This window comes from Oncorhynchus masou, chromosome 6 (genome assembly GCF_036934945.1).
Source record: "Oncorhynchus masou masou isolate Uvic2021 chromosome 6, UVic_Omas_1.1, whole genome shotgun sequence".
Lineage (NCBI taxonomy): Eukaryota > Metazoa > Chordata > Actinopteri > Salmoniformes > Salmonidae > Oncorhynchus > Oncorhynchus masou.
In genome coordinates, this window is record NC_088217.1 from 20,274,556 (window position 1) to 20,300,524 (window position 25,969).

The window sequence follows — 25,969 nt, forward strand, 5'->3', positions numbered from 1 at the left end:
ACGACTACAGTACACAGACACCATTTCTCCATGCCTAGGCCTGATCTAGGCTTGATCCTAGATCAGCGTTTCTACTGAGACCATTTGAATGCAGGCAATGGGCTACAAACATGGTCCCACCATGTCCCTTTTCAATTCTCATAACCGGTAATAGAAGCATTTTTATTTTCCATTGGTCTGAGAATAAAACAACTGCTAAGACTGAAGCTGTCCTAATATGGAAACGTCAGATCCGTCTCATTGATCAGCTCCTGTGATCTGAAATGGAATGTGTTTCTGCTAATATTGTCTTTGATAGGTTTACACCCTTTTTCTCAGAACGAGTGTTGACATAATCTGTGGTGGGAAGTATGAATGTGAGGGATGGGTGCCTGTGTCTAACTCTCGGGTTACATCCAAAATTGCCTGTAGTGAACTACTTTTGACCAGGGCCTATAAGAATCCTGTCAAAAGTAGTACATTATATAGGGATAGGGTTTCATTTTTTTATGTACCTTTTGTTGATTGAATGTGAGGGGTGACAGTCTGTGTGTAACTGTTGATGAGTGTCATCTGCTCCATGAAGGATTACATCTGAACAGTTGACTGTGGAACTACTTGCAGTTGGGTCTCTGTCTCACCACTAATAACAATAGTACTGATTTGTATTCATACAGTGGCGTCATCTCATGTGCTTCAAAGCGCTTAACAATGTCTGGTGATTAAGTCTTCTCATACAGATGAAAGACTTGATTTAGACAGCCTTTTGAAATGTACAGCTACAGGGGTTTGACTGTGTCCTTTAGCCAGCTCTGACCTATCCTGTCAAGGGCCACACTGCAGCTACTGCCATGCTTGAAATACCTAATCCGACTTTAAAGGTCATAGATATTTGGTTCAAAATGTAGGAAGGAACATTTTTGTTGAGCGTATACTTAATCCAATGCCTGTCGGTTTTAATCTGAGGCAAATTATCACACTCGGAAGAAACTCAGATTAGGGTTGAAAGGAGGGAACCTGTTACCAAGATTTACTAGGATTTCCCACCCAAAACCACTCCCCTTTTCCAGGATAAATAATTGCAAGAAACCTGTAAATTATAATAAATGTATTTGAACAGCATGGCGTGAAATGTAACTGTAAAATGATATGTCTAAAAATGGTTGCCCTACGGCCTCTGCATGATGAATCAACACTCAGGGTGGGGACAGACACTCCATCTCAGTATTGAGCGCAGTTCACAATGCATGTAGACTTCTCATCATGGTAACTTTTTTTTTCTTGTGACAGGTAGGCCTACATTTTATGCAGCATAGCCTATGCTAACGTAATATAAAGACCGAATGCGCGTCTAATTTGCCCGTCTCCATCTGGTTTTCTGGAATCAACTTGTTTAATTGTAAAGATGCTTTATTTTATTGCAGCTGCAGAGTATTAAAACGTCCTATCACCAGTGTTGGAAAAGTACCCAACTGTCATACTTGAGTAAAAGTAAAGATACCATAATAGAAAATGACGTCGTCACCCAGTAAAGGTCTAGTATTTGGTTTAAAATATACTTAATCAACAGTAAAAATTAAATAATTTCAAATTCCTTATATTAAGCAAACCAGATGGCACCATTTAAATGTTTTTATTTACTGAAAGCCAGGGGCACACGCCAACACTCAGACATAATTTACAAACAAAGCATTTGTGTTTAGTGAGTCTGCCAGATCAGAGGCCGTAAGGATGACCAGGGATGTTCGGTTGATAAGTGCGTGAATGACTATTTTCCTAACCTGCTAAGCTTTCAAAATGTAACAACTAGCCTACTTTTGGGTGTCAAATATATGGAGAAAAAAATACAATATTTTCTTAGGGAATGTACAGTAGTGAAGTAAAAGGAGTCAAATGTAAATATTAAAAGTACAAATACCCGAAATAGCTACTTTACTGCCGAGCACTCGAATATTGTTGCTTTGAATCAGTACACGCGCGAACACTCCATCAACTCTTCTAGATTGATACGTAAAGTATATAGGCATACATTTAATGCAGTATTAGCCTTATATTTAGCTAATTGATGGGTTATGCATAATAAGCATCTAATGTATAGCCGGTCTCTTGCGCAATCACCTGTGCTTGTAACGTCGGCTTCCAACTCACTCTCAAACACGTAGATAGATCCCCTGAACGCAGCTCACGCTCTCAAACACATAACATTGTGTGAACAATCACCTGTATGTCATTATCACACACACAAACTAGTTCTGTTCTTTGCGAAGTATTGCCTGTTTTGTGACACGTCTATTCGGAGCGCGGGTTCCCCCCTTGTGATCTAAGCCTCCCGTGTATGATCGTTTTGCCTGCCTCACAAACGACACCTTTGCCTAGTCACTGCCTGTGTTTTAGCCTATCAGATTTCCTGTTATCAACGTTACGTACGCCGCTAGGAAGAGGGAACGCAACACTCGGCTATAACTCCACTCCCCGTGGAGTGAAAGAGGTATGGGACTCTAGGTGCGAGTAAGGATGACAAAGGAAGAGATGGGTACTGTTCACAGGGAATTTATTCCGTCACACGGTAATGTTGGGGAAGAGGGGCTGGACGGAACCAAAGCAAAGAAAGTAAAATGTCAAAGCCCCCTCTCCTACCTACCTTAGGACCACCTGGTGCGCCAACCAAAATATAGGGGGTGGTCCGCCCAGGTCTTGCCTAGAGTGTATAGATAGTAAATACAACGGGTTATGTATACCCGCATGTCTCTTGCCTAAGCACTCCCGAGGTACCTTCCCCCCCTGTGAGCAAATGAAACAGAATATTACAACAAAAAACACAGGACACCAAATAAGCTCTCTGACTGAGCAACAAACTAACACAGAACATAACCATCAGCTCTCTCAGCAACAACTAACATAGTACATACCAAATCTGTTTGAGAAACAACCAACACAGGTAATCACCCTCAACTCGCTTACCAACACAGGACACACTAATCATCTCTCTTCTGAGCAACAGAACACTGGTTTGTACAGCTGGAGAGAAGTCTGTAATGGGATACAGCTGTATCCTGACGAGGGGGCGGGGTCAGCTCCAATTAGCTGCTTGGGGGAATTTCAGGAAGCCATCCTGAAACACACACATTCAAACAAAACCACAACACAGAAACTGGGGTACATAACAAACGTATTACCTGATTTCCCGAACGACGTTACTAGCCTTTTCCCTGCCTGTTTGGAACCTCTGTGCATGACCTTTTGCCTGCCCCTGGACCCAGCTACCTCCTGTGGTCCTTTACAAATTAACACCTGCATCGCCTTGCGCTTAAAACCAGTTCAATGTCTTCCAACGTGTTCATTACGGTGCTCTGCTGGCTTCCTTATTAACGTTCCTTAGCTCTTTGGATTCCCATGCAGGAAAATATTGACTATAATAGCTTGCAGGACATTATTATGGTTTGCATTTCTTATAACAATAGCCTATTCTAAGAGGAACGCAAACATTTTGTTGTTGTTGCTGAACGTTAAATACAGCAGCCAACATAACTCAGGGTAGTTTGAAAGAAGAGTGAACATGCGATGGCGGTAGGCTATAACAGTTATTCATTTAAATCTAAAATCATTCAATCTTCGCGAAGAAAAGTGAAAGCCTCCTGCATCTAATTCCAGTCCTATATTAAACAAGGATGACATTAGAATGATGAAGATGAGGATAACGAAACGTATTTTAACTGTTGAAAGCGAGGAAGGACTGAAGCAAGAAATATGAGGTAGGTTAATAACATTAGGGGAAATATTATGGAAGGTATATAGTTAGCCTACTAATTATACAAATAGGCCCTATTATATTTCAAAATCAAATTCGCTAGCCTATACTAGCGAAGGCCGTATGTGCTGCCTAGTAATCGCACGTTCTCTTCTGCTTTATCATGGTTTGAACGATGTGCGTAATTCCAGTCCACACAATACAGTGCATGTAGTAACCCATGGAACTATTCATGCTTTGGAAGGCGTGAGGGAGCATCTCTTTGTCCACCGATTACTTTACTACTAACCCTTGAGCATGGTGTAACAGGCAGGCAGTCGCAGCTGCACTCAACGTGTGTATTTGAGTGCATTCCAATACTCTAGCAATGACACCAGTGTTTAATTTGCTAAATTGCAATTATTTCGCCACTATGGCCTATTTCCTTACCTCCCCAATCCTACTTCATTTGCACATATTGTATATACACTTTTCTATTGTGTTATTGACTGTACGTTTGTTTATTCCATGTGTAACTCTGTGTTGTATGTGTCGAACTGCTTTGCTTTATCTTGGCCATGTCGCAGTTGTAAATGAGAACTTGTTCTCAACTGGACTACCTGGTTAAATAAAGGTGAAATAATAAGAGAATACCCCTCGGTACTCAAGTCATACACCCCCTGGCGGCGTGTATATGTAATGACGTTAATACCACATTACCACAGTACAGTAATACAGTTCACACGCAACAAGATTAGCCTACTGGATGGAGCTAGTTTATTTACCCAAGAGAGCGTATAGCTAGCTACATCTATGGGCTTTTCTGTTTTTCTGTTGTGGGTAATGTGCAGCATATCATATCTGTAGGCCTATTGGATAACGTCAATCATTCTGGCTTGGGCTCATTAAATGTCAATGCAGGGCTCATCAGGTTCAGGTAGCATCGGGTTGGCATTTTCATGCTGATCAAAGCTCTAATCAAATCCAGACTTATTTATATGCTTTATGATGCCTTTGACCGACACTACAGGTTTTGGTTTTGGCGGGAAATACCGGGTTATGTTGATGAATAAGTATATGGGAAATGAGATCAAGTTGAGACTCTGGACAAGGCGGATAAGGTATAATAAAAGACCGTTTATTCAATGTGTAATGATGTTTGGCAAAATGTGCGCACGGCTCCTTCGTCCAGCTCTTATGGAACTTTCGGAAAAAGAGACCGAAACATGATATGCAGACCCTTAAATACATTGAAATGTCGTAGGTAGATTCTGGTAGTCCTGGTTTCTGGTAGGTTGCTTGTAGGTGATAGACAGTCCCCTCCAGCCTGGTGTCCGTATCCCATTGGTTCTTGACAGAGTTCTTTGTCTTTGGAGCCCATCCCGAAGGAGGTCGAGTGTTTGTGTTTTAGGAATTTCAGTATATATGTTCAGTATATGTGTTATCTCAATCAGCCACCCGTACAGGGTTTTACCAGTGCGATTAGTATCTACAGAAGAACAGGGGGAGGGTAGGGTTATGACACAGTGTGCAAGCCACAATTGCATGGTTAGGCCACAGGCAGACAACAGTCAGTGAATGCGTTATTACATGAGTTTAATATGTTTCTTACAGTTACCCGAGAGAAAAGGGATTTATTCTCGAGATGGAACATTTGTAAAATACCAGGAAAGTGTTCAACCCTAGTTCAGATCCTGAACACCAACAGCCAAAATCATGTTTTTCATGAAATTGGATGATATTTGGATGAAACCAGATCGATCTATGAAAAATGACACTTGCTTCTACATTGAGAAATGTTGATCAAAAGATACTGGTCCCTCACCCCTTTTCAAACACTTGGATTAATGAGGTGAGATTATTAATGGTATCGGGTGACATCACCCTAACTCTAATTTTAATAAGTACCACCTTCTTACCAACATCGGAGAAGACATGTTTGCAGTGGGGCATGGTTTATATAGCTAGATACTTTTGGTCATGTAGTGTATGTGGACACCTGCTCGTGGAACATCTCATTCCAAAATCATGGGCATTAATATGGAGTTTGTCCCCCCTTTGCTGCTATAACAACCTCCACTCTTCTGGGAAGGCTCTCCACTAGACGTTGGAACATCGCTTGCTGGTACTTGTGTCCATTCACCCACAAGAGCATTAGTTAGGTCTGGCACTGATGTTGGTTAATTAGGCCTGGCTTGCAGTCTGCGTTCTAATCCATCCCAAAGGTGTTCGATGGGGTTGAGGTCTGGGCTCTGTGCAGGCTATTCAAGTTATTCCACACTGATGTCAACAAACCATTTCTGTATGGACCTTGCTTTGTGGACAGGGGGATAGTCATGCTGAAACAGGAAAGGGCCTTCCCCAAACTGTTGCCACAAATTTGGAAGCACAGAATCATCTAGAATGTCATTATATGATATAGCGTTAAGATTTCCCTTTACTGGAACTAAGGGTCACAGCCCAAACCATTATTCCTCATCCACTAAATTTACAGTTGGCATCATGTATTGGGGCAGGTAGTGTTTTTCTGGCATACGCCAAACCCAGATTCGTCCATCGGACTGCCAGATGGTGAAGCTTGATTCATCACTCCAGAGAACGAGTTTCCACTGCTCTAGATTCCAATGGTGGCAAGCTATACACCCCTCCAGCCAATGCTTGGCATTTCGCATGGTGATCTTAGGCTTGTGTGCGACTGCTTGGCCAATCCATTTCATGAAGCTCCCAACAAATAGTTTTTGTGCTGACGTTGCTTCCAGAGGCAGTTTGGAACTCGGTAGTGAGTGTTGCAACTGAGGACAGACAATTTTTACGCGCTACATGCTTCAGCAGTCAGAAGTCCCGTTCTGTGAGCTGGTGGTGGCATACCACTTCACGGCTGAGCTGTTGTTGCTCCTAGACATTTCCACTTCACAATAATAGCACTTACAGTTGACCCGGGCAGCTCTAGCAGGGCAGAAATGTGATGAACTGACTTGTTGGAAAGGTGGCATCCTATGACGGTGCCACGTTGAAAGTCACTGAACTCTTCAGTAAAGCCATTCTACTGCCAATGTTTGTTTCTGGAGATTTCATTGCTGTGTGCTTGATTTTATACAGCAAAGGGTGTGGCTGAAGTAGCTGAATCCACTAATTTCCACATACATTTGTATGTTTTGTGTAGCTACTCTACTGGTGCCAAAATGTGACTGTAGGGTGTTAGCAAATATAATAGTTTACACTATTTATCTCTGGCAAATATACTTATGCTTCCCCTTTCATCTGTGTCTGGTGTTAACTAATTACTGGCTTGCTAGGTCTTCATCTGTGTCTGGTGTTAGCTAGTTACTGGCTTGCTAGGTCTTCATCTGTGTCTGGTGTTAGCTAGTTACTGGCTAGCTCGGTCTTCATCTATCTGGTGTTAACTAGTTACTGGCTAGCTAGGTCTTCAGCCAGCATGGAACAAAATAGGGTGAAAGGTCATCCAAAACTCTGACAGCAGTTCTTCTGTCTACACATCCATCACTGCTGCTGTGAACCGCATCAAGAGACATACTAAACGGGAAATGTATTTTAAAAAATGGACATCATTGCTTTGTGTATCTCCAAATTAGCTTGAGATGATTTTACTGCAACACTGCTCACTGCATTCAAGTTGCTTGACAAAGAGCTGTCAGTCAAGGCAAGCTCATGAATATAAGCTTCTCGCCCACTCAGCCTATCTTTTTAAACTTTCTGGTAGTTAGCCATGAGAAAAATGTTGAGTGTTCCTATCCTCCAAAAATATTATGGGTGATATATATATATTATGGGTCACTCTAAAGTCTATTTTACATGGGAATCCGAATGACTGTTCCAGATGAAAGAAAAATAGTGGTGTTCAAAATTCCACTGTATTTCCTATAGAGTGCACCATATAGTGCACTGTATTCCCTATATAGTGCACTGTATAGGGAATAGGGTGCTATTTGGGATGTAGCGTTGGTGTATATTAGCGGCTTAAACCTTCTACGAGGCTGATTTATTGGAGAGTTGTGTTTTTATATTATTTCAGTTAAGAGGACATGCTTAATTTTTAAGTGCTGCTGTGAGCGCAGCGGTAGTGCAGACAGCAGGTAGTGCAGACCGCTGTAGTGCAGACAACGATAGTACTATTCCTGTCCTGTCTTACCTTAATGTTACTCAAGCAGACTCACCGTGTTGGACAAGTAAGGCACCTCTTCTCAGCTCCCACCATCCCACTTCTACCACATTATGTGTCACTGTGGTATGTGTGAGGCTGTTTGTTGAATGTTTCTTCCTGACTATGTTTTATTAATTGTTTCTTGATTGTAAATGTTCTTTGACTGACATTGTTATTGTCCCTTTTTGAATGATCATTATAGAATAATCTTCAGTTTGCAGTCAACCGACAATGTTTGTTTTGATACAATCCTGTACATTGCAGTTTTCTAAAGGCCTCTTTTTGTTCTGTCTGTGTTTCAGAATAAAGAATGGCTCTGCCTGAACTGCCAGACCCAGAGAGCTTTGTCTGGGGCCCTGGGAGATGCTCCTCTTCCTGTTCCTCAGCCAATGGGATCCCCACGGCACTCAGCTCCAGCCAATCAACAACAGCCTCAGCAGAGAGGGCCCAATCAGCAGGATGGGCTATGGCCCACTGATCCTCAACAGCAACAAAAACCACTGGGTGCCCAAGTAAGTGGCCCTCCTTTCTCCCCTGCCAAACAGAGCAAGGGGCCTGCCCAACCCTCCCCTGCCAAGGTACAACCCTTCCCAGGTAAGAGTGCACACTCCCCTGCCAAGGGTGCACCCACCCCCACTAAAACAGCATCCACCCCTGCTAAGGGCACACCCTCCCCTGCCAAAAAGATAGGACCCACTGCCCAGAGTAAGGGTACTGCCCAGCCCTCCCCAGCCAAGGGTGCACTGTCCTCTGCTAAAACAGCATACACCCCTGCTAAGGGCACACCCTCCCCTGCCAAACAGACAGGACTCACTGCCCAGAGCAAGGGTTCTGCCCAGCCCTCCCCTGTTAAATTTGCATCCACCCCTACCAAGGGTGCACCCTCTCCTACTAAGAGTTCACCAACTCAACCTAAACCCAACAAGCAGGCCGGTAAACAGCAGCAGGGCCAGGATAAAACTAAAGTCGTCCCCAAAGCTCATAAGGAAAATGAAGCCAAAGCCTCGCCCAAGAAGGGAGCACCTGAAGCCATCACCACATCACACGATGAAAAGAAGAAACCCTTTGAAGATTCACAGAAGTCAAAACACCATGACGTGAGCTCCCTGCAACTTTTCAACTTCAGCATCTTCACCACCGTAATTCTTCTTGATTTACCACCGGAATTTAATTTACCTCATTTTAGTAATCGTCATACTCGTCATCGTTGTTGTCACCGTCATCATCACTATGATCATTATATCATTCTCATCCCCCTTCTCCTTGTCATCTCTATCCCCAAGCATCAGCCGTTTACCATGCATCATCTTTGGTATCTTTTCTTGGTGTTTTTATTAGTTCGATCATAATGTTAAGCCTGTTTGATCTGCATTACCTGTATGATCCGCCTAGTGGTTAGAGCGTTGGACTAGTAACCGAAAGGTTGCAAGTTCATATCCCCGAGCTGACAAGGTACAAATCTGTCGTTCTGCCCCTGAACAGGGCAGTTAAACCCACTGTTCCTAGGCCGTCATTGAAAATAAGAATTTGTTCTTAACTGAATTAACTGTTTTTGTCACTTTTTATCTTACCCTTTTTACAGTCATATTTGTGTGCATTTCATTGTCTGTAATTGTTGCCTGTGCTTTAATAACATTCATTACATTATCTGATATAGTTGCATGAGCTTTAATAACGTTAATTACATTATCTGTTATATATAGTTGAAGTCAGAAGTTTACATACACCAAAGCCAAATACATTGAAACTCAGTTTTTCACAATTCCTGACATTTAATCCTAGTAAAAATTCCCTGTCTGCGGTCAGTTAGGATCACCACATTATTTTAAGAATGTGAAATGTCAGAATAATAGTAGAGTGATTTTTTTTCTGCTTTTATTTCTTTCATCACATTTCACTGTGATGAAAGAAATAAAAGCTGGGGGAAAAAATCACTCTACTATTAGGTCAGAAGTTTACATACACTCAATTAGTATTTAGTAGCATTGCCTATAAATTGTTTAACTTGGGTCAAACGTTTCAGGTAGCCTTCAATAAGCTTCCCACAATAAGTTGGGTGAATTTGGCCCATTCCTCCTGACAGAGCTGGTGTAGCTGAGTCAGGTTTGTAGACCTCCTTGCTCACACACTCTTTTTCAGTTCTGCCCACAAATCTTCTATAGGATTGAGGTCAGGGCTTTGTGATGGCCACTCTAATACCTTGACTTTGTTGTCCTTAAGCTATTTTGTCACAACTTTGGAAGTATGCTTGGGGTCATTGTCCATTTGGAAGACCCATTTGTGACCAAGCATTAACTTCCTGACTGATGTTTTGAGATGTTGCTTAAATATGTCCACATAATTTTCCACCCTCATGATGTCATCTATTTTGTGACGTGCACCAGTCCCTTCAGCAGCAAAGCACCCCCACAACATGATGCTGCCACTCCGTGCTTCACGGTTGGGATGGTGTTCTTCGGCTTCCAAGCCTCCCCCTTTTTCCTCCAAACATTACGATGGTCATTATGGCCAAACAGTTCTATTTTTGTTTCATCAGACCAGAGGACATTTCTCCAAAAATGTGCAGTTGCAAACTGTAGTCTGGCTTTTTATGGTGGTTTTGGAGCAGTGGCTTCTTCCTTGCTGAGCGGCCTTTCAGGTTATGTCGATATAGGACTCGTTTTACTGTGGATATAGATACTTTTGTACCTGTTTCCTCCAGCATCTTCACAAGGTTTTTTGCTGTTGTTCTGGGATTGATTTGCACTTTTTCGCATCAAAGTTAGTTCATCTATAGGAGACAGAATGCGTCTCTTTCCTGAGTGGTATGACCGCTGCGTGGTCCCATGGTGTTTGTACTTGCGTACTATTGTTTGTACAGATGAATGTGGTACTTTCAGGTGTTTGGGAATTGCTCACAAGGATGAACCAGACCTGTGGAGGTCTACAATTTTTTTATGAGGTCTTGGCTGATTTCTTTTGATTTTCCCATGATGTCAAGCAAAAAGGCATTGAGTTTGAAGGTAGGCCTTGAAATACATCCACAGGTACACCTCCAATTGACTCAAATGATGTCAATTAGCCTATCAGAAGCTTCTAAAACCATGACATTATTTTCTGGATTTTTCCAAGCTCTTTAAAGGCCCAGTCAACTTAGTGTATGTAAACTTCTGACCCACTGGAATTGTGATACAGTGAAATAATCTGTCTGTAAACAATTGTTAGAAAAATGACTAGTAGATGTCCTAAGTGACTTACCAAAACTATAGTTTGTTTACAAGAAAGTTATGGAGTTGTTGAAAAAACAGTTTTAATGACTCCAACCTAAGTGTATGTAAACGTCCAACTTCAACTGTATTTGCCTGTGCTTTGATGACTGAATTATTTTCAATGTAATTATTCTCATGTCTTGCCAGAATAATAATACAGCCTGTAAAAACTCCAGTACTTTTATCCCAACCCCTATCATCTGTGAAATAAAGTAACTCTGCCGATGAGTTAGGTGAAACGATAGGAAAGAAAGGGTGCACTGTTGCCTGTAATAGACTTTTTGCTACATAAATTATTTCAGTCAGGGGGCAACAGGACTGATGCTAATACTGGCCTCTGACTTGTCTCTCTTGTTTCTCTCTTTCCTTTAGGATTCCAACAAGTCCAGCACGCAGAGCCTCAGTGACACGGGATACTCCTCAGATGGGATCTCTGGCTCCGTGGGCGAGATCACAGGCCATATCCGTGAGGATCCGGGGTTAAAGCTGAGTGAACGTAGCCTCTCCAGCCCCTCTGAGATCACTAAGCTAGAGAGCTTCATGCGGCCACTGCTAGAGTCCAGGTCCAAGACCGCTACAGACCAGGGCGGGGAGAACAACTCTGACGGGGAGGTGTCGGACGATCTCAGCTGCAAGCTGCGCCACGACTATGTGGAGGACAGCAGCGAGAGTGGTCTGTCCCCCTTACCGCCCAGGCAGAAGAAGTCCCATAAAGAAATGACAGATGAGGAGTTCATGAGGAGGAAGATCATGGAAATGAGCGCTGACGAGGATGAGATGGAGGAGGAGGAAGAGTACGGCTACCAGAAAACGAAAAACAAAAAGGATTTGGGGAAGGAGAAACGACGCAGCTTCACCCACCATTCCAGTAGTTTTGAGGAGGACACCAAGGGGGTAGATGACGAAGACGACGAAGGTATGATGGCTTCCCAAGGAGGCCTGCGGCGGTTTAAGACCATTGAGCTGAACAATTCAGAGCATGACCTCAGAGAGCCAGAGCTGGAGATGGAGAGTCTGACTGGATCACCAGAGGAGCGGTCGAGGGGGGAGTATTCATCCACCCTTCCTGCCACAACTCCCAGTTACACATCTGGCACGTCCCCTACCTCCTTGTCCTCCATGGAGGATGACAGTGACAGCAGCCCCAGCCGCAGGCAGAGACTGGAGGAAGCCAAGCAGCAGAGGAAGGCTCGCCACCGCTCCCACGGCCCACTCCTGCCCACCATCGAGGACTCATCCGAGGAAGATGAGCTGAGAGAAGAGGAGGAGCTTCTGAGAGAGCAGGAGAAAATGAAAGATCTGGACCTGCAGAGGATCCGCAGTACAGCCAGGAAAACCAAGAGGGACAAAGAGGAGCTAAGGGCCCAGAGACGTAGAGAGAGATCCAAGACTCCCCCCAGCAACCTCTCGCCCATCGAGGATGCCTCCCCGACAGAGGAGTTGAGACAGGCAGCGGAGATGGAGGAGCTCCACAGATCCTCCTGCTCAGAGTATTCCCCTTCCATGGACTCAGAAGCCGAGAGCTTTGAAATGATGAGCTCCAAGCTCTACAAGTCAGGAAGCCACCACAACCTACCCACCTTCATGTCTCTCTACTCCCCCACTGAAAAACATACTGCCACTTCACCGTTGGACAAGACACTGAAAAGTGCAGAGGAGGTATATGAAGAAATGATGAGGAAAGCAGAGATGCTGCAGCAGAGACAGCCAGGAAGACCAGGCCAACCACAAGGAAATCCACAAAGGCAACAGGCTGGAGCACCTCAGCCTAGCAGCAAACAACATCTAGGCACTGGAGCACCTCTAACCCCTGGCTCCAGTCCCACACAAATCTCTGCACCTGTTTCCTTCTCCCCAAACGACCCACGTGGGGCTGGAGAAGGGGTCCCACCAGGAATCAGTGTGACACAGCATCTATCGAAAGAAACCCAAGACCGGATGAGGACGCAGACTGCCAAAATAGGGGGTGTTATCCCCCCAGTGGCTGGAAGACCAGGTCCTCAGGGGCCAGCACAGGGGGCGCCTCCTCCTGACCCTGGAGCGCCCTCCATCGCATCCTCCCTCTTCTCCTATTTCAAAGGCCCCAGTCCTCCTGTTTCCCCTTCCCCCTCTCCCTCACAGAGTCCCACTCATTCCCTGTCCCTACAACCTACAGGGCCTGGGGTGTCCCCACAAGATTCTCAGCCTGGCGCTGGTGGCGCAACCTCCCCAGTACCATCGCAACAACATGGAGCCCAGATGCCTCGAAGAACAGCATCGCCATGCCTTGCAAGACAACAGTCCTCCTCCGACTCACCAGTAATGGGGATAACGCTGGGCTCTAAGACCACCACCAGTCCTGCCAGGCCTCTGACTGTAAACTCCTCCACTTCTCCCCTGTCCTCGCCAACACAGGCTATCCGTCAACCCATGTGTCAGCAATATATTCCTTCAACAAGCTCTCCAACGTCCCCACAAATGCATCTATTGCAACAATCCCCTCAACGTGGTTTACAGAGGCCCCAAAATGCAGAGAGGGTTAATATTGGTATAAGCATGACAATGACAACCACAGCTACCACATACAGTCGTGGGTCAATATCAATGGAAAATATCTCCCTATGTAGGATCTCCAATGTCCCAGGTACCTCTAGGATCGTAGAGCAGGGCCAAATGCAAATGCGTCCGACTAGACCTGCATCAGTAGTAGACCTGAAAGCACCAATGAAGGCCGCCCCAATCATCATGACAGACCAGGGCATGGATCTAACATCTCTGGCAACTGATACAAGAAGGTATTCCCTCAATGCTGAACAACCCCACAACCATCACAAATCGGTGCAGCCACTGAATGCTGCCATGAACCTGAATGCACAAGAGCAGCCGCATGTTTCGGCGTCCACTCCAACAACAGTCAGCGTCACCGTGGCAGCCTCAATGTTTATATCTCAGCCGAAGGGGCATCCAGTGATTTACAGAGATCCGCTGCAGAACCGTATGGATCTGGGGCAAGGCGTTGGGTCAGCAATGTGTCTTACACAAACTAAGCCACCCATTACTGACCCGTCCATTCCTAAGATTGATGCGTGCCTGGAGGATCTGGGCATCCAGCAGCAGCAGCTCCAGATGCAGCAGCAGAAGCTCCTACAGCAACAACAGCTCCTCGAGCAGCAGCTCCAGCAGCACCAGCAGTCTTCCTTTGCTCGCTATAACCTAGCGAACCAGGTCCAGCCGCTGTTGCTGAAGAAAGACCTGGTGGTTAGCCAGACGAGCAGTGGCAGTGCCCAGCCTGTGGTCAGTGTGATTCCTAGAGTATCTCCCATGCCGCCAGCGTCTATAGTTCTACCTCCCTCTAACAATCATCATGACTATGGTCAGAGTGGGCTTGCCTTGGAGTTGAAGAACAAGCCCACAGTTATGAACCTGTCTACGGGAAAGCCCCATGTCATGATGGTCCAACTGGAAGATAGCAATGCGTCTCAGATGACCACTGTGACTCAGCTGGTCAAAGAGCTTCCTCCTCCCCAGGTCCTGGATCTCACTGGTGGACAGATACAGAAACCAGAGAACCAAGTGGCTTGTTGTGATGTTGTTTACAAGCTACCCTTTGCTGGTAGCTGTGCAGGTAACGTAACTCAGAAAAATTCTACCACTGAATCTTCCCAAGTCACTCTTCCACCCCCTGCCCCACACTACAGTGTAGGCCAGCAGAAACAACAACAACAGCCACAACAACAGCAACAACAACAACAACAACCACCACCTGGTAATAATGGCTACCAGGCAGCAAGCATGCAAGGAGCACCAGAGGAGCGTAAACCGATGCAGGGAGTCCCTCTATACCCTATACCCCTTGCAGGCAGGCTTCAACCTTCCATGTCTGACACCAACCTGTCTAATACAGGTCTTCAGTACTATCAGAGGACTGACCCTGGGGACCTGGCAGTGGATCTGAGGACCATGAATCAGGCCTACGAAGGAGGATATCTTGGCATGGGTGCACAATACGGATCCTACACAGACTTAAGTCATCAAGGAGATGTTGCAGGTCCTCCCTTGCCCCTGCGAAGGTACGGCTCCATGTCCAACATCAACCAAGACTATGGCTATGGTCAGGCCGGTTTACTGGACGCCAACCTGGCACAGTATAGTGCCACCACTGCCAGGGAGATCAGCCGAATGTGTGCAGCTCTGAACTCTATGGACCAGTTCGGTCAACGGTACAGCAACCCTGAGATGATGCAGTATGGTTCTGGAAGTGGAGCAGGGCCTGCAGCCAGGCTCAACCTACAGCAAAGCTTAGCATCAATCCGAGCCAACCTACTCTATGGCCCTGATGGGAGGCCCACTGCACACGGCCAAGCCCTAACCAATCTGATCAATGCCAGCCAAGCAAGCATACGGGCCTTATATCCATCTGCAATGAGGGGAGCTGACGGTATGACATATTCCACCATCAACACCCCAATAGCCTCTACCTTGCCAATAACCACCCAGCCCTCCTCTGTTCTGCAACCTATGCCACAAGGAATATACCGACCTTACCCTGCAGGCGTGACCGCTGTACCACTGGCGAGCCTCACCAGGTTGCCTCATATGACCCCAAAGATGCCTCTGTCCACACAGGGACATTACGGTTACCATCCTCCCAACCAGTTCCCTACAACGGCTGGTGTTCCTGGAAGTGTACCTGCCACGAGCACCTCCACCCAAGAAGCTCCTGTCTACCTTGGGAAGCCTTCTGCAGCCGTCTCTGTGCACACGGCTGCAACCTTACCACTGGCCCAGCCAATTTCTCATATGGGTGGACAAACTACTGCAATGCCAATTCAGTCTGCAGTAGTCCCTGCAAACCAACAGACCCCCCAAACTCAAATCCAAGCGCAGAATGTTACGACACACCCCCATACTCAAACTCAAATGCAAGTCCAAATGCAGCAACAAAAACAGCAACAAATACAGTCCCAAATACAGCAACAAATGCAATCTCAAATGCAACAACAAATAGCAACTCAAACTCAAGCATCATTTCTGACTCAAACCCAGTCCCAGCCTGTAACTCAGCCTGCTCCACAGGCTCTAGTGCAGCCCCATCTGCAGACCATTCGCCAGATTGCTTCTACTGCAGCAGCCAGCACCACCATCACCACTTTGGTCGACCCAGAGCTGGAAAAGGTAGAGAAGCGTTTGAGACAGCAACAGGAGCAGATGCTGCAGATGGAGCGAGAGCGTGTGGAGCTGGAGAAACTTCGGCAGATGCGCCTGCATGAGGAACTAGAGCGAGACCGCATGGAGCTCCAGAGGCACAGGGAGAAAGAACAAATGCTGGTGCAGCGCGAGATTCAGGAGCTGCAGACCATCAAACAGCATGTCCTGCATCAGCAACAATCAGAGAGGGAGACCCAGCTGGTCATGCAGAGGGAACAGCTATCCCAGCAGAGGATGCAACTGGACCAGATCCAGTCGCTACAGCAGCAGCTCCAGCAGCAGTTGGAGGAGCAGAAGAGGCAGAAGACTGCAGTGGTGGAGGCATCAGCTGCGGCCGCGTCCACTCAAGGTGCCATACAAGGGGTAGTAGTCGGAGGAATAACCCCTCAAGGTGCCATACAAGGGGTAGTAGTCGGAGGAATAACCCCTCAAGGTGCCATACAAGGGGTAGTAGTCGGAGGTGGAGGAGGAGGAGGAACTCCTCAAGGTTTCATCATCTGTGACCAGAGTGGTAGGGTGATTCAACAGGACGGCCAAAGTGTACAGTTCTGGCAACCCCACATGGAAGGGCAGGTGGTCCAAGCAATGGTGACCCCAAGGCCCATACCAAGCTCTGCCTCTGAGATGTCCTTGAAAAACAGTGAGAATCAGTTGGGGTCCAGGATCATGAAGAAGCAAAACTCTATGCCTCCTCTTCGGGATGGATCGGAGGAGGAGCTGGTGAGGAGGATTGCAGATAGCTGCGTGCAGACGGACGATGAAGAGGGTGAGGACAGGTACATGAACCGCAGGGGCAGGAGAACCAGGCGGATCGCCGACTGCAGTGTCCAGACAGATGACGAGGATCAGGCAGCTTGGGAGCAACCGGTTAGGCGCAGGAGATCACGCTTATCCAAACATTCAGATTCTAGCGGCGAGGTCAAATCCGATGGAACCGCCAAAGTGTCCTCCTCCAGCATAGCCATTCAGACCACCAACGACTCCTCATGCCAGACTGAGGCCGACCAGTTGGGCAGGATCTCACCTGCAATCCACATCACTGCGGCTGAGACAAATAAGGTGGAGCTGCTTCACTACATCTCTGCACCAGAGAGAACCCATACGGGTGAGAGCTTGGCCTGTCAGACAGAACCGGAGGCCCAGTCTCAGGGGGTGGTGGCCCCTCAGCTCAGCGTCCCTACCACCATCAGCCCATATTCCACCTCTATGCAGATGGTGGGCTCCACCCCACCTCCTCCCCAAGGGGTGGCTAAGTTCGAAAGGAGGAAACCCGACCCTCTGGAAATCAACTACCAAATCCAGCAGCAGAACGAGTCCCCGTCTCGCCAGCCTCCCAAGTCTCCCCAGGTGCTGTACTCCCCTGTGTCCCCGCTGTCGCCCCATCGGATGATGGAAACCACCTTCGCCTCCCAGGAGAAGCTCAACAAGGCGCACGTCACGCCCCAGCAGAAAGCTGCAGAGTCTCCTCAGCGTCACCAGAGCCTCCCCAGACCTATCAAGAGTGTGCAGCGCTCCATGTCGGACCCCAAACCCCTCAGCCCCACCTCAGAAGACCCTGCCAAGAACAGGTTCTCCCCTTACCATCAGCAGGCCCTCTCCAACAGTCAGGTATGTAATAAGTTACATTATTACTGTTTCTCTTTCACTTCAATAAGTTACACATTAACAAAGAGTAAATCATATTGTGACCTGATATGAAAATAAATAGTTAGTGTAAGTTATTAAGGAAAGAACAATACGGGAGACATTTTTTCATGACTATGCTATATACAGTAGAGAGCAGAGAAAGTATGTACTGAAGAGAGTGTGATACTGAATAGACTAGATAGTCTTGTGTGAGAGCACAGATGCATCACACAGGGTTTGGCATCGAAGGACGCAATAGAATGTTCTCAGGAGAGCAGCTGTCCATGCTAGGCACTAGGCAAGCTTTCCCTCTACTCCATTATACCATCCTCTCTTTTTCTCACTCCATAGCTTTCTCTGATATCCCTTTCTTTTTTCTCCTTTGCCTTTTCAGTCTGCTTTTTCTCTCCGTCTCTTCTCTCTCTCTCACACACACATACACGTACACGCACACACACACACACACACATACACACACGCACGTGTAAACACACCCCCTTCCTTTCTTTCTCCTTTATTCTTTCCCTGCTATATCTGGCAAAGCCCTTAGAAATGCCAGGGGGAGACATAATGTGGAGGCATCCTGGTACAGCCCTGCTGTCTTCCGGCATGTTAGCAGCTGTTCAAAGTAAAGTCAGATCCTTCTGTACTCAGTGTGAGGGCTGTCCGATGAACAGGCACACATAAGAATCATAAGAGGATTTTTACATTTATTTCTTGTTTTATTTGTGCTGGCCATACATCAACATTTGAATAAAATGACATTCTCACGGATACTTAATACATTCACTATGGGTCTACACAACTCCTAAACTGTAAGTAGAAAGAAGAAATCTAGCCATGTTTGAATGTTTATCATTACTCTTTGTTTGTTGTTGACATACGATTTCTAGATAAGTGATCAGGATGAAGGACGATTATTTTTTATGATAACGTGTATGACTATGTTATGATTAGAAACTTCTAATGCTCTAAAAATTATTCATATGAATTATTTATGCTGAGAATTGCTCCCAAGTTGCCCATTCTCTCTCACTTAGACATCATTCTTCATGGTTGTAGCACTCATCTTTTGGGGAGTACATTTTAATAACAAACATATTGTTTATGATGAAAGTATTGTTGAATGGACCCACACAAATCTAAACATACAATTTATAAATTTTACCTTAATTTTACTGCAGTGAGCTAAATCAGGGTCACACAGAATTTTCTTGGTAGTCTTAAACACATCTACTGAAACAAATGTATACACCTCACACATGGTAATAGGATTCAATTAAAGAAGACATCTGTACCATGTCAGATATAGAGAAATGTATTCCATTTTGAGTTTACATCCCAAAATTACACTTTATATATGTCACAGCAGACTGAAATATAACAAAAACTGTTTTTTTAAATAATGTTGATTAATTATGAGATTATGACAAATATTAATAACATTCCACGCACTAGGTCATTTTATTGCAGGAAAGGGCTACATTGATGCTAAATTAGTCTGTAACATTGCCATTTTCTGAATTAAGCTATAGAAATGATCAAAAGTATCAAGGTATAATGATTAGAATATGGGAATCAAAGTATAATGATTAGAATAGGGGAATCAAGGTATATTGATTAGAATAGGGGAATTAAGGTATATTGATTAGAATAGGGGAATCAAGGTATATTGATTAGAATAGGGGAATCAAGGTATATTGATTAGAATAGGGGAATCAAGGTATATTGATTAGAATAGGGGAATCAAGGTATATTGATTAGAATAGGGGAATCAAGGTATATTGATTAGAATAGGGGAATCAAGGTATATTGATTAGAATGATTAGAATAAGGTATATTGATTAGAATAGGGGAATCAAGGTATATTGATTAGAATAGGGGAATCAAGGTATATTGATTAGAATAGGGGAATCAAGGTATATTGATTAGAATAGGGGAATCAAGGTATATTGATTAGAATAGGGGAATCAAGGTATATTGATTAGAATAGGGAATCAAGGTATATTGATTAGAATAGGGGAATCAAGGTATATTGATTAGAATAGGGGAATCAAGGTATATTGATTAGAATAGGGGAATCAAGGTATATTGATTAGGGGAATCAAGGTATATTGATTAGAATAGGGGAATCAAGGTATAATTAGAATAGGGGAATCAAGGTATATTGATTAGAATAGGGGAATCAAGGTATATTGATTAGAATAGGGGAATCAAGGTATATTGATTAGAATAGGGGAATCAAGGTATATTGATTAGAATAGGGGAATCAAGGTATATTGATTAGAATAGGGGAATCAAGGTATATTGATTAGAATAGGGGAATCAAGGTATATTGATTAGAATAGGGGAATCAATGTATATTGATTAGAATAGGGGAATCAAGGTATATTGATTAGAATAGGGGAATCAAGGTATATTGATTAGAATAGGGGACTGGACTAGAATCTACTTTAGTGCAGTCTGATTTCCATGCATGCATTCTGTTCAATGTTATGTGAGTGTTATCCTGATGGTGTTTCTCTGCCTCTCTCTCCAGATGGCCACCCTGCAGCAGCAGCAGAACTCTCTGATGAGAAAGGTGAAGAGGACCCTACCCAGCCCACCTCCAGAGGAGAGCCCTCTCCCCATCGTCACCCCAGCCATGTCCCACATGTACAGCAGCTCCCCGGGGATGCAGCCCCAGAGGGTGCTGCCCAGGCCTGCCCAGGGGGTCACCAAGGCCGGCCTGCTGAGCGAACTGAAGGCCGTGGAGCAAGAGTCCACCAAGCTCCGCAAGCAGCAGCAAGAGCTAGAGGACGAGGAGAAGGAGATTGACGCCAAGCTGCGGTACCTGGAACTAGGCATCCATCAGCGCAAGGAGACCCTGGTGAAGGAGAGGGAGAGGAGGGAGCTGGCCTACATGCGCTGCATGGGCGACGCCCGCGACTACATGTCAGACACCGAGCTCAATAACCTGAGGATGGTGGCGGCCACGGGAACGTTCGACGGTAATGGTCTGCTGACGAGGCCCAGCACGGCGCCGCTGAGCCAGTTCCCCAACGACCTCGGCCCAGCCTCCCAGTACCCGCCCACCTCCTCCTACATGGCCTATCAGTACCCACAGAGCCAGCCCACGCCCACACAGCAGCCAACCGCTGCTTACCAACAGATCGGTTTCCAGCCCCCCCAATACCCTATAGCCTCACAGCCCCAGCCAGGCACCTTCCAGCCCCACCCACCCCAAGGCCCAGGCTACCAGACTCAGCCAAGCTACCCAGCCCATGGGGGCTACGGCCAGACTTCCTACCCGACAGACCTGGGCATGCAGCAGCATGGCCACCAGGGTTTCCAGCCTCCCAACCCCTCTATCCCGGGCCAGAACCTCCCCTACCCAGGCCAGAGCCCATATTCTGGCCAGGGCATGTCCTTCCTGCCGCAGGCTGAGATCCTCATGGTCCACCAGAGGCCTCATCAGACCTCCTTGGCTGACCTGGAACAGAAGTTGCCCACCAACTACGAGGTGATCAGTAACCCTGCTGTGTCGGTGGCCACATCAGCTCCAGACACTGGCTTTGGCTCAGTCTATGCCTCCAACACCATGCCCAATGTCTATGGGCAGTACCGCCCCCCGGAACCAGTCCTTACACACGGTGTGGATAGCCCCACGTCGTCCTATGCTGCAGACGGCCTCTACACCACAAACCTGGAGCAGAACATCCCCAGGAACTATGTCATGATCGACGACATCAGCGAGCTGACCAAAGAGAACACAGGCTCGTCTGTTGACGTTCTGGGACATCCTGTTGCAGGACGCTATGGTGAGAATGGCCCTGCGCACCAAACTGGCTATGGCAATGAGCCTGCGGACCCGTACATGTCTACTGGCCCCACAGGCTACCACCAGCAGGGCTCTGTGGACCCCCGGACCAGCACCACTATAGGTGGTGGGGGATCTTCTTATTACTATGACGACTATAATAAACACCCTAGCACAACACGCCCAGGGACCCAGAAACACCCATCCAAGAACCTGGCTCCCGCAGTTGTCTCCTCCGGTAAGCGCAGCAAGCACAGAAAGCAGGGCATGGAGCAGAAGATCTCCAAGTTCTCCCCCATCGAGGAGGCACGGGACGTGGAGTCCGACCTGGCCTCTTACACCATGACCACCTCCACCGGCGGCAGCTGCACTGTGGTGTCTCGGTCCGGGGTGAAGAAGAGCGGCTACGACCAACGGAAGTACTATGGTGGCCACCCGGGAAGCCGGGAAGCCCTGGAAGAGGAGGACCGGATGTACGGCTCGGGGAGGTCCCGGTCTACTGGCTATGGCATGGACAAGATCTCCTCCAGGGACTCCTCCAGGAGCAAGTCCTACGAGAGGGAAGCCATGGAGCGGTCTCAGAGAGGCGGTGGTGGACGGCCCGGACTGCGCACCCATAACTCAGAGGAGGAGAGCCCACTCAGCCCCATGGGGAAGCCTGTGGGGGTCGGACGAGGTGGAACAGGGGTACCAGTGGACCCCCATGACGTGAGGAACCAGTATGGTTCCAGCCACTCCCTGCCGGATGTCCAGGACCACCACATGAAGGACCTGCCCAGGAGCCACGTGTACAAGCCAGATGACCCATATCTCGTAGACGATCAGCACGCTGCTGTGTCGGACAGTGAAGGTAACTGGTGCTGAATGCCACTAACTGCCTGACTTCCTCTTGTCTTTCTGTCTGCTGGAAAGAGTCTGCATGCCAAGATTCTTCAGAGTAGCATGATGGCTTCATTCTGTTTGGTGACTGTGAATGTTGTGCCCAATGCATGAAACCACATATGCCTGTTTTCTTTTTTTCGTTTTGCCTGCTGAAACATTTTTCTTTTTTGTGATTTTGTTGTTTGCTGTTTTTTGTTTGACTTTGAAAGACTTTCCATGTTTTTGAGACTTTGGGCCCGTCTTTTTGTCTTTCGTCTGCATGGCTTCAGTTCAGACTGTATGTCTCTCTCTCCTTTTCCTCTCTACACATCATAAAGCAAAAGTAAACTGACTGATGATAATCTTTGTTGTTCAAAAAGCCTATCATCTGGGTCAGGAGGAGACGGACTGGTTTGAGAAGCCAAGGGAGGCTCGCTCCAACCGCTCCAGACACCATGGGAGCGCAGGGCACATCTCCACTGGTAGGCAACAGACCGGCGCCAATGTGAAGCACACCTACCATGACTATGATGAGCCTCCCGAAGAACAGGACCTGTGGCCTCAGGACGAGTACAACAACCAACCTCGCCACCCCTCGTCCACATCATCCCGCGACCACCGTGGTCACCAAGGCACCAGCGGCGGCAGCTCGGGAAGGCATTCCACTTCCCGCCACTCCGGCGAGGAGCCTCGGACGTCCAGCCGCTCCTCCAGAACACACCCCAAAGACCAATCCGCCCGCTCTGAGGGCCGTGGTTCCTCCTCCAACCAGAAGAGGGGAGGCTCGGAACCACGCTCCTCCCGGGATGGCTACCGGGACCGGGACTCTGGAGACTACTCCTCTCGTGACCCGGCCTCCGGCCACCACCGCGAGGGCACCAGTGGCAGGGGTCAGAAGCCGCCAGGCACGTCCTCCAGGAGACAGGAAGGGGTTCCTTCTGCAGGGGCCAAGCAGGGTCTGGGGCAACAGCCCCAGGGTGGTCCAGGCGGGCAGCAGCAACAGCCCCAGGGGAGTCCAGGCGGGCAGCAGCAACAGCCCCAGGGGGGTCCAGGCGGGCAGCAGCAACAGCCCCAGGGGGGTCCAGGTGGGCAGCAGCAACAGCCCCAGGGGGGTCCAGGCGGGCAGCAGCAACAGCCCCTGTCAGGCAGACAGCCTGGATCCCAAGGGCCAGAAGGGGGCCAACCGGCCCAGCAGCAGCAGCGTACCCAGCAGCAGCAGCCTCCACAGCAGAGCCAGCCTTCCCAGAACATAGCCGGGGGCCCTCAGGCCACTCCAGCCACTGCAGGCCCAGGACCCATAGCAGGACCAGGGCCAGCACAACAGCAGGCTAAACCTGGCCAGACTCCGGCCCAAGGCCGGCAGCCAGCCGGACCTACCACAGGCCAGCCAACAACCACAGCCGTGAGTACACCTGAGATGGGTTTGGTATTTCAAGATAAATTGAATTGTGTATCCTGGCAATACTCATGAAATTACTGGGCCTATGTCATTTTCCCCTCTTATTTGTCACTTCTTGGTGTCGTGTCTTTGGTTATGCCGGATTAAGTGATATGACATGCTATTCTATAAAATAATTTCTCCGTAATTAATAATACCTGATTGAGCTAATCATGTAAATGTAATTAACTAGAGAGTCGGGCACCACAAAATAATATTTATAGAGCTGTTATCTTCCGAATAAACTTTTAGAGACCTAGTAATATTTTACATCAATAGCAGTCAATATTAATTGTCATCTTAATTCAGTCTCATCTGAAAGTTGTACATTCTTCTGCTCGAACCCTGGCTAACAATTTGAATCAGCAATACAAAATTGGGTTTAATTATTTATTTACTAAATACCTAACTAATCACACAGAATTACACATACACATAATTAAATCATAACTTGATTACAAATTACGTCATAAAGGAAAACGTCCCTAGCGGGCGGAACAGATATGACAGCTTGTTACACAAAGGAAAAGGGTTGGGTTTGAGTGAAAGAGCAGGAAGACTGAGGGACACAGGGAGAAGCTGTGCTATCGTAAATACAGTATCTGATGCATTCTAAATTACTGCCCATTTGGAAAAGGAAAATGCAATAAATATTTACTCTGAGCTGCGCTTCGGTAGGTTGGTGGTAGATGGAAGGCCGTGTTGCCAAACCGGGTCCTTTGAAGAATGTCTCTGGTTGTCAATTGGATACGCTTTAATAAAGTCGTTGGGTGATAGACGGGATACTCTGTCTGTTCCTTCCTAACCCTCGTTGCATCTGCTGTTGCTAACTCAACGGCTAGGAGGTATCACTTCTGTAGTGAATAAGAGTTCAAAGTTCAAACCATTCGCAACCAAAGCTCACGCTGATTTTGGCTTCGTTCTATAGTTATTATCTGAACCATTCTGACATAGGACCGTCGTCCTACATCCTCGGAATAGGAGGTTATATTGTCATCAAGGGCTTATATAGGAAGAGAGAGGAGGGCGTGTTTGAAAAGCTTTATAGCCCATGTCCCTTCACAGGGGCAGGCCACTGATAGGGCTCTGCTCAATCTTATGAAAACCCAAATCTCACATTTTAGAAGCTAAAATCACATTTCATCTCATCGCGAATAATTTCATATTCAAACATTTAAATTGAACAACAATTCCATGTGAATCCGATAACTCTGATGTGTAGACTTTCCACTGTAGAGTTTGTCATCTTATCATTGATGAGAATGTCTCAGATGACAACCGAACTGACATCATATTCATTAAGTACCACCGCATATGTTCCATTGGTCGGATTACCAAAATAAAGTTAATTTCCCCCCACCTTCTGATGTTCCCAGAATCTCTATGTTAACCAAGGGTTTTGCAAATGTAACCTCAGTAGGGTAGAGAGAGGAAAAAGGTGGGGAGAGGTATTTATGACTGTCATAAACCTACCCCCAGGCCAACGTCATGACATTGGTGAACAGCTGGACAGTAACAATTTTGTTCCCCACTCTTTCTGTTCTGCAAAAGGTGACTTCTGCCACACCTGCAGCAGCTATTGGGGGGATGAAACCTGCAGCAACAATTGGGGGGGCAGCAGCAGCACAGCCACCCAAGACAGCTACACCACCCCTCACAGGCATCGGTGAGACTGACACCTCCCTCGCAGTCTAACACTGCATTAATACATGACTGTCTTTAGACTCTCTCAAACCCAAACAGACATGACATACTACCCAAACAGAGAATGACATACTACCTAAACAGAGAATGACATGCTACCCAAACAGAGAATGACGTGCTCCCCAAACAGAGACTGACGTGCTACCCAAACAGAGACTGACGTGCTACCCAAACAGAGACTGACGTGCTACCCAAACAGAGACTGACGTGCTACCCAAACAGAGACAGACGTGCTACC

At 46.8% G+C, this 25,969-nt stretch overlaps 1 protein-coding gene across 1 annotated transcript in view; it reads left to right on the top strand.

Annotated features, from left to right (window-relative positions):
* The window catches only part of LOC135541487 (protein bassoon-like), a 168,904-nt gene that overhangs the window by 129,884 nt on the left and 13,051 nt on the right, over positions 1-25,969 (top strand). The window contains 5 exon segments of the mRNA XM_064967797.1: positions 8,171-9,007; positions 11,489-17,911; positions 20,469-22,578; positions 22,970-23,991; positions 25,579-25,693. Coding sequence (XP_064823869.1) covers positions 8,171-9,007; positions 11,489-17,911; positions 20,469-22,578; positions 22,970-23,991; positions 25,579-25,693 — 10,507 coding nt within the window.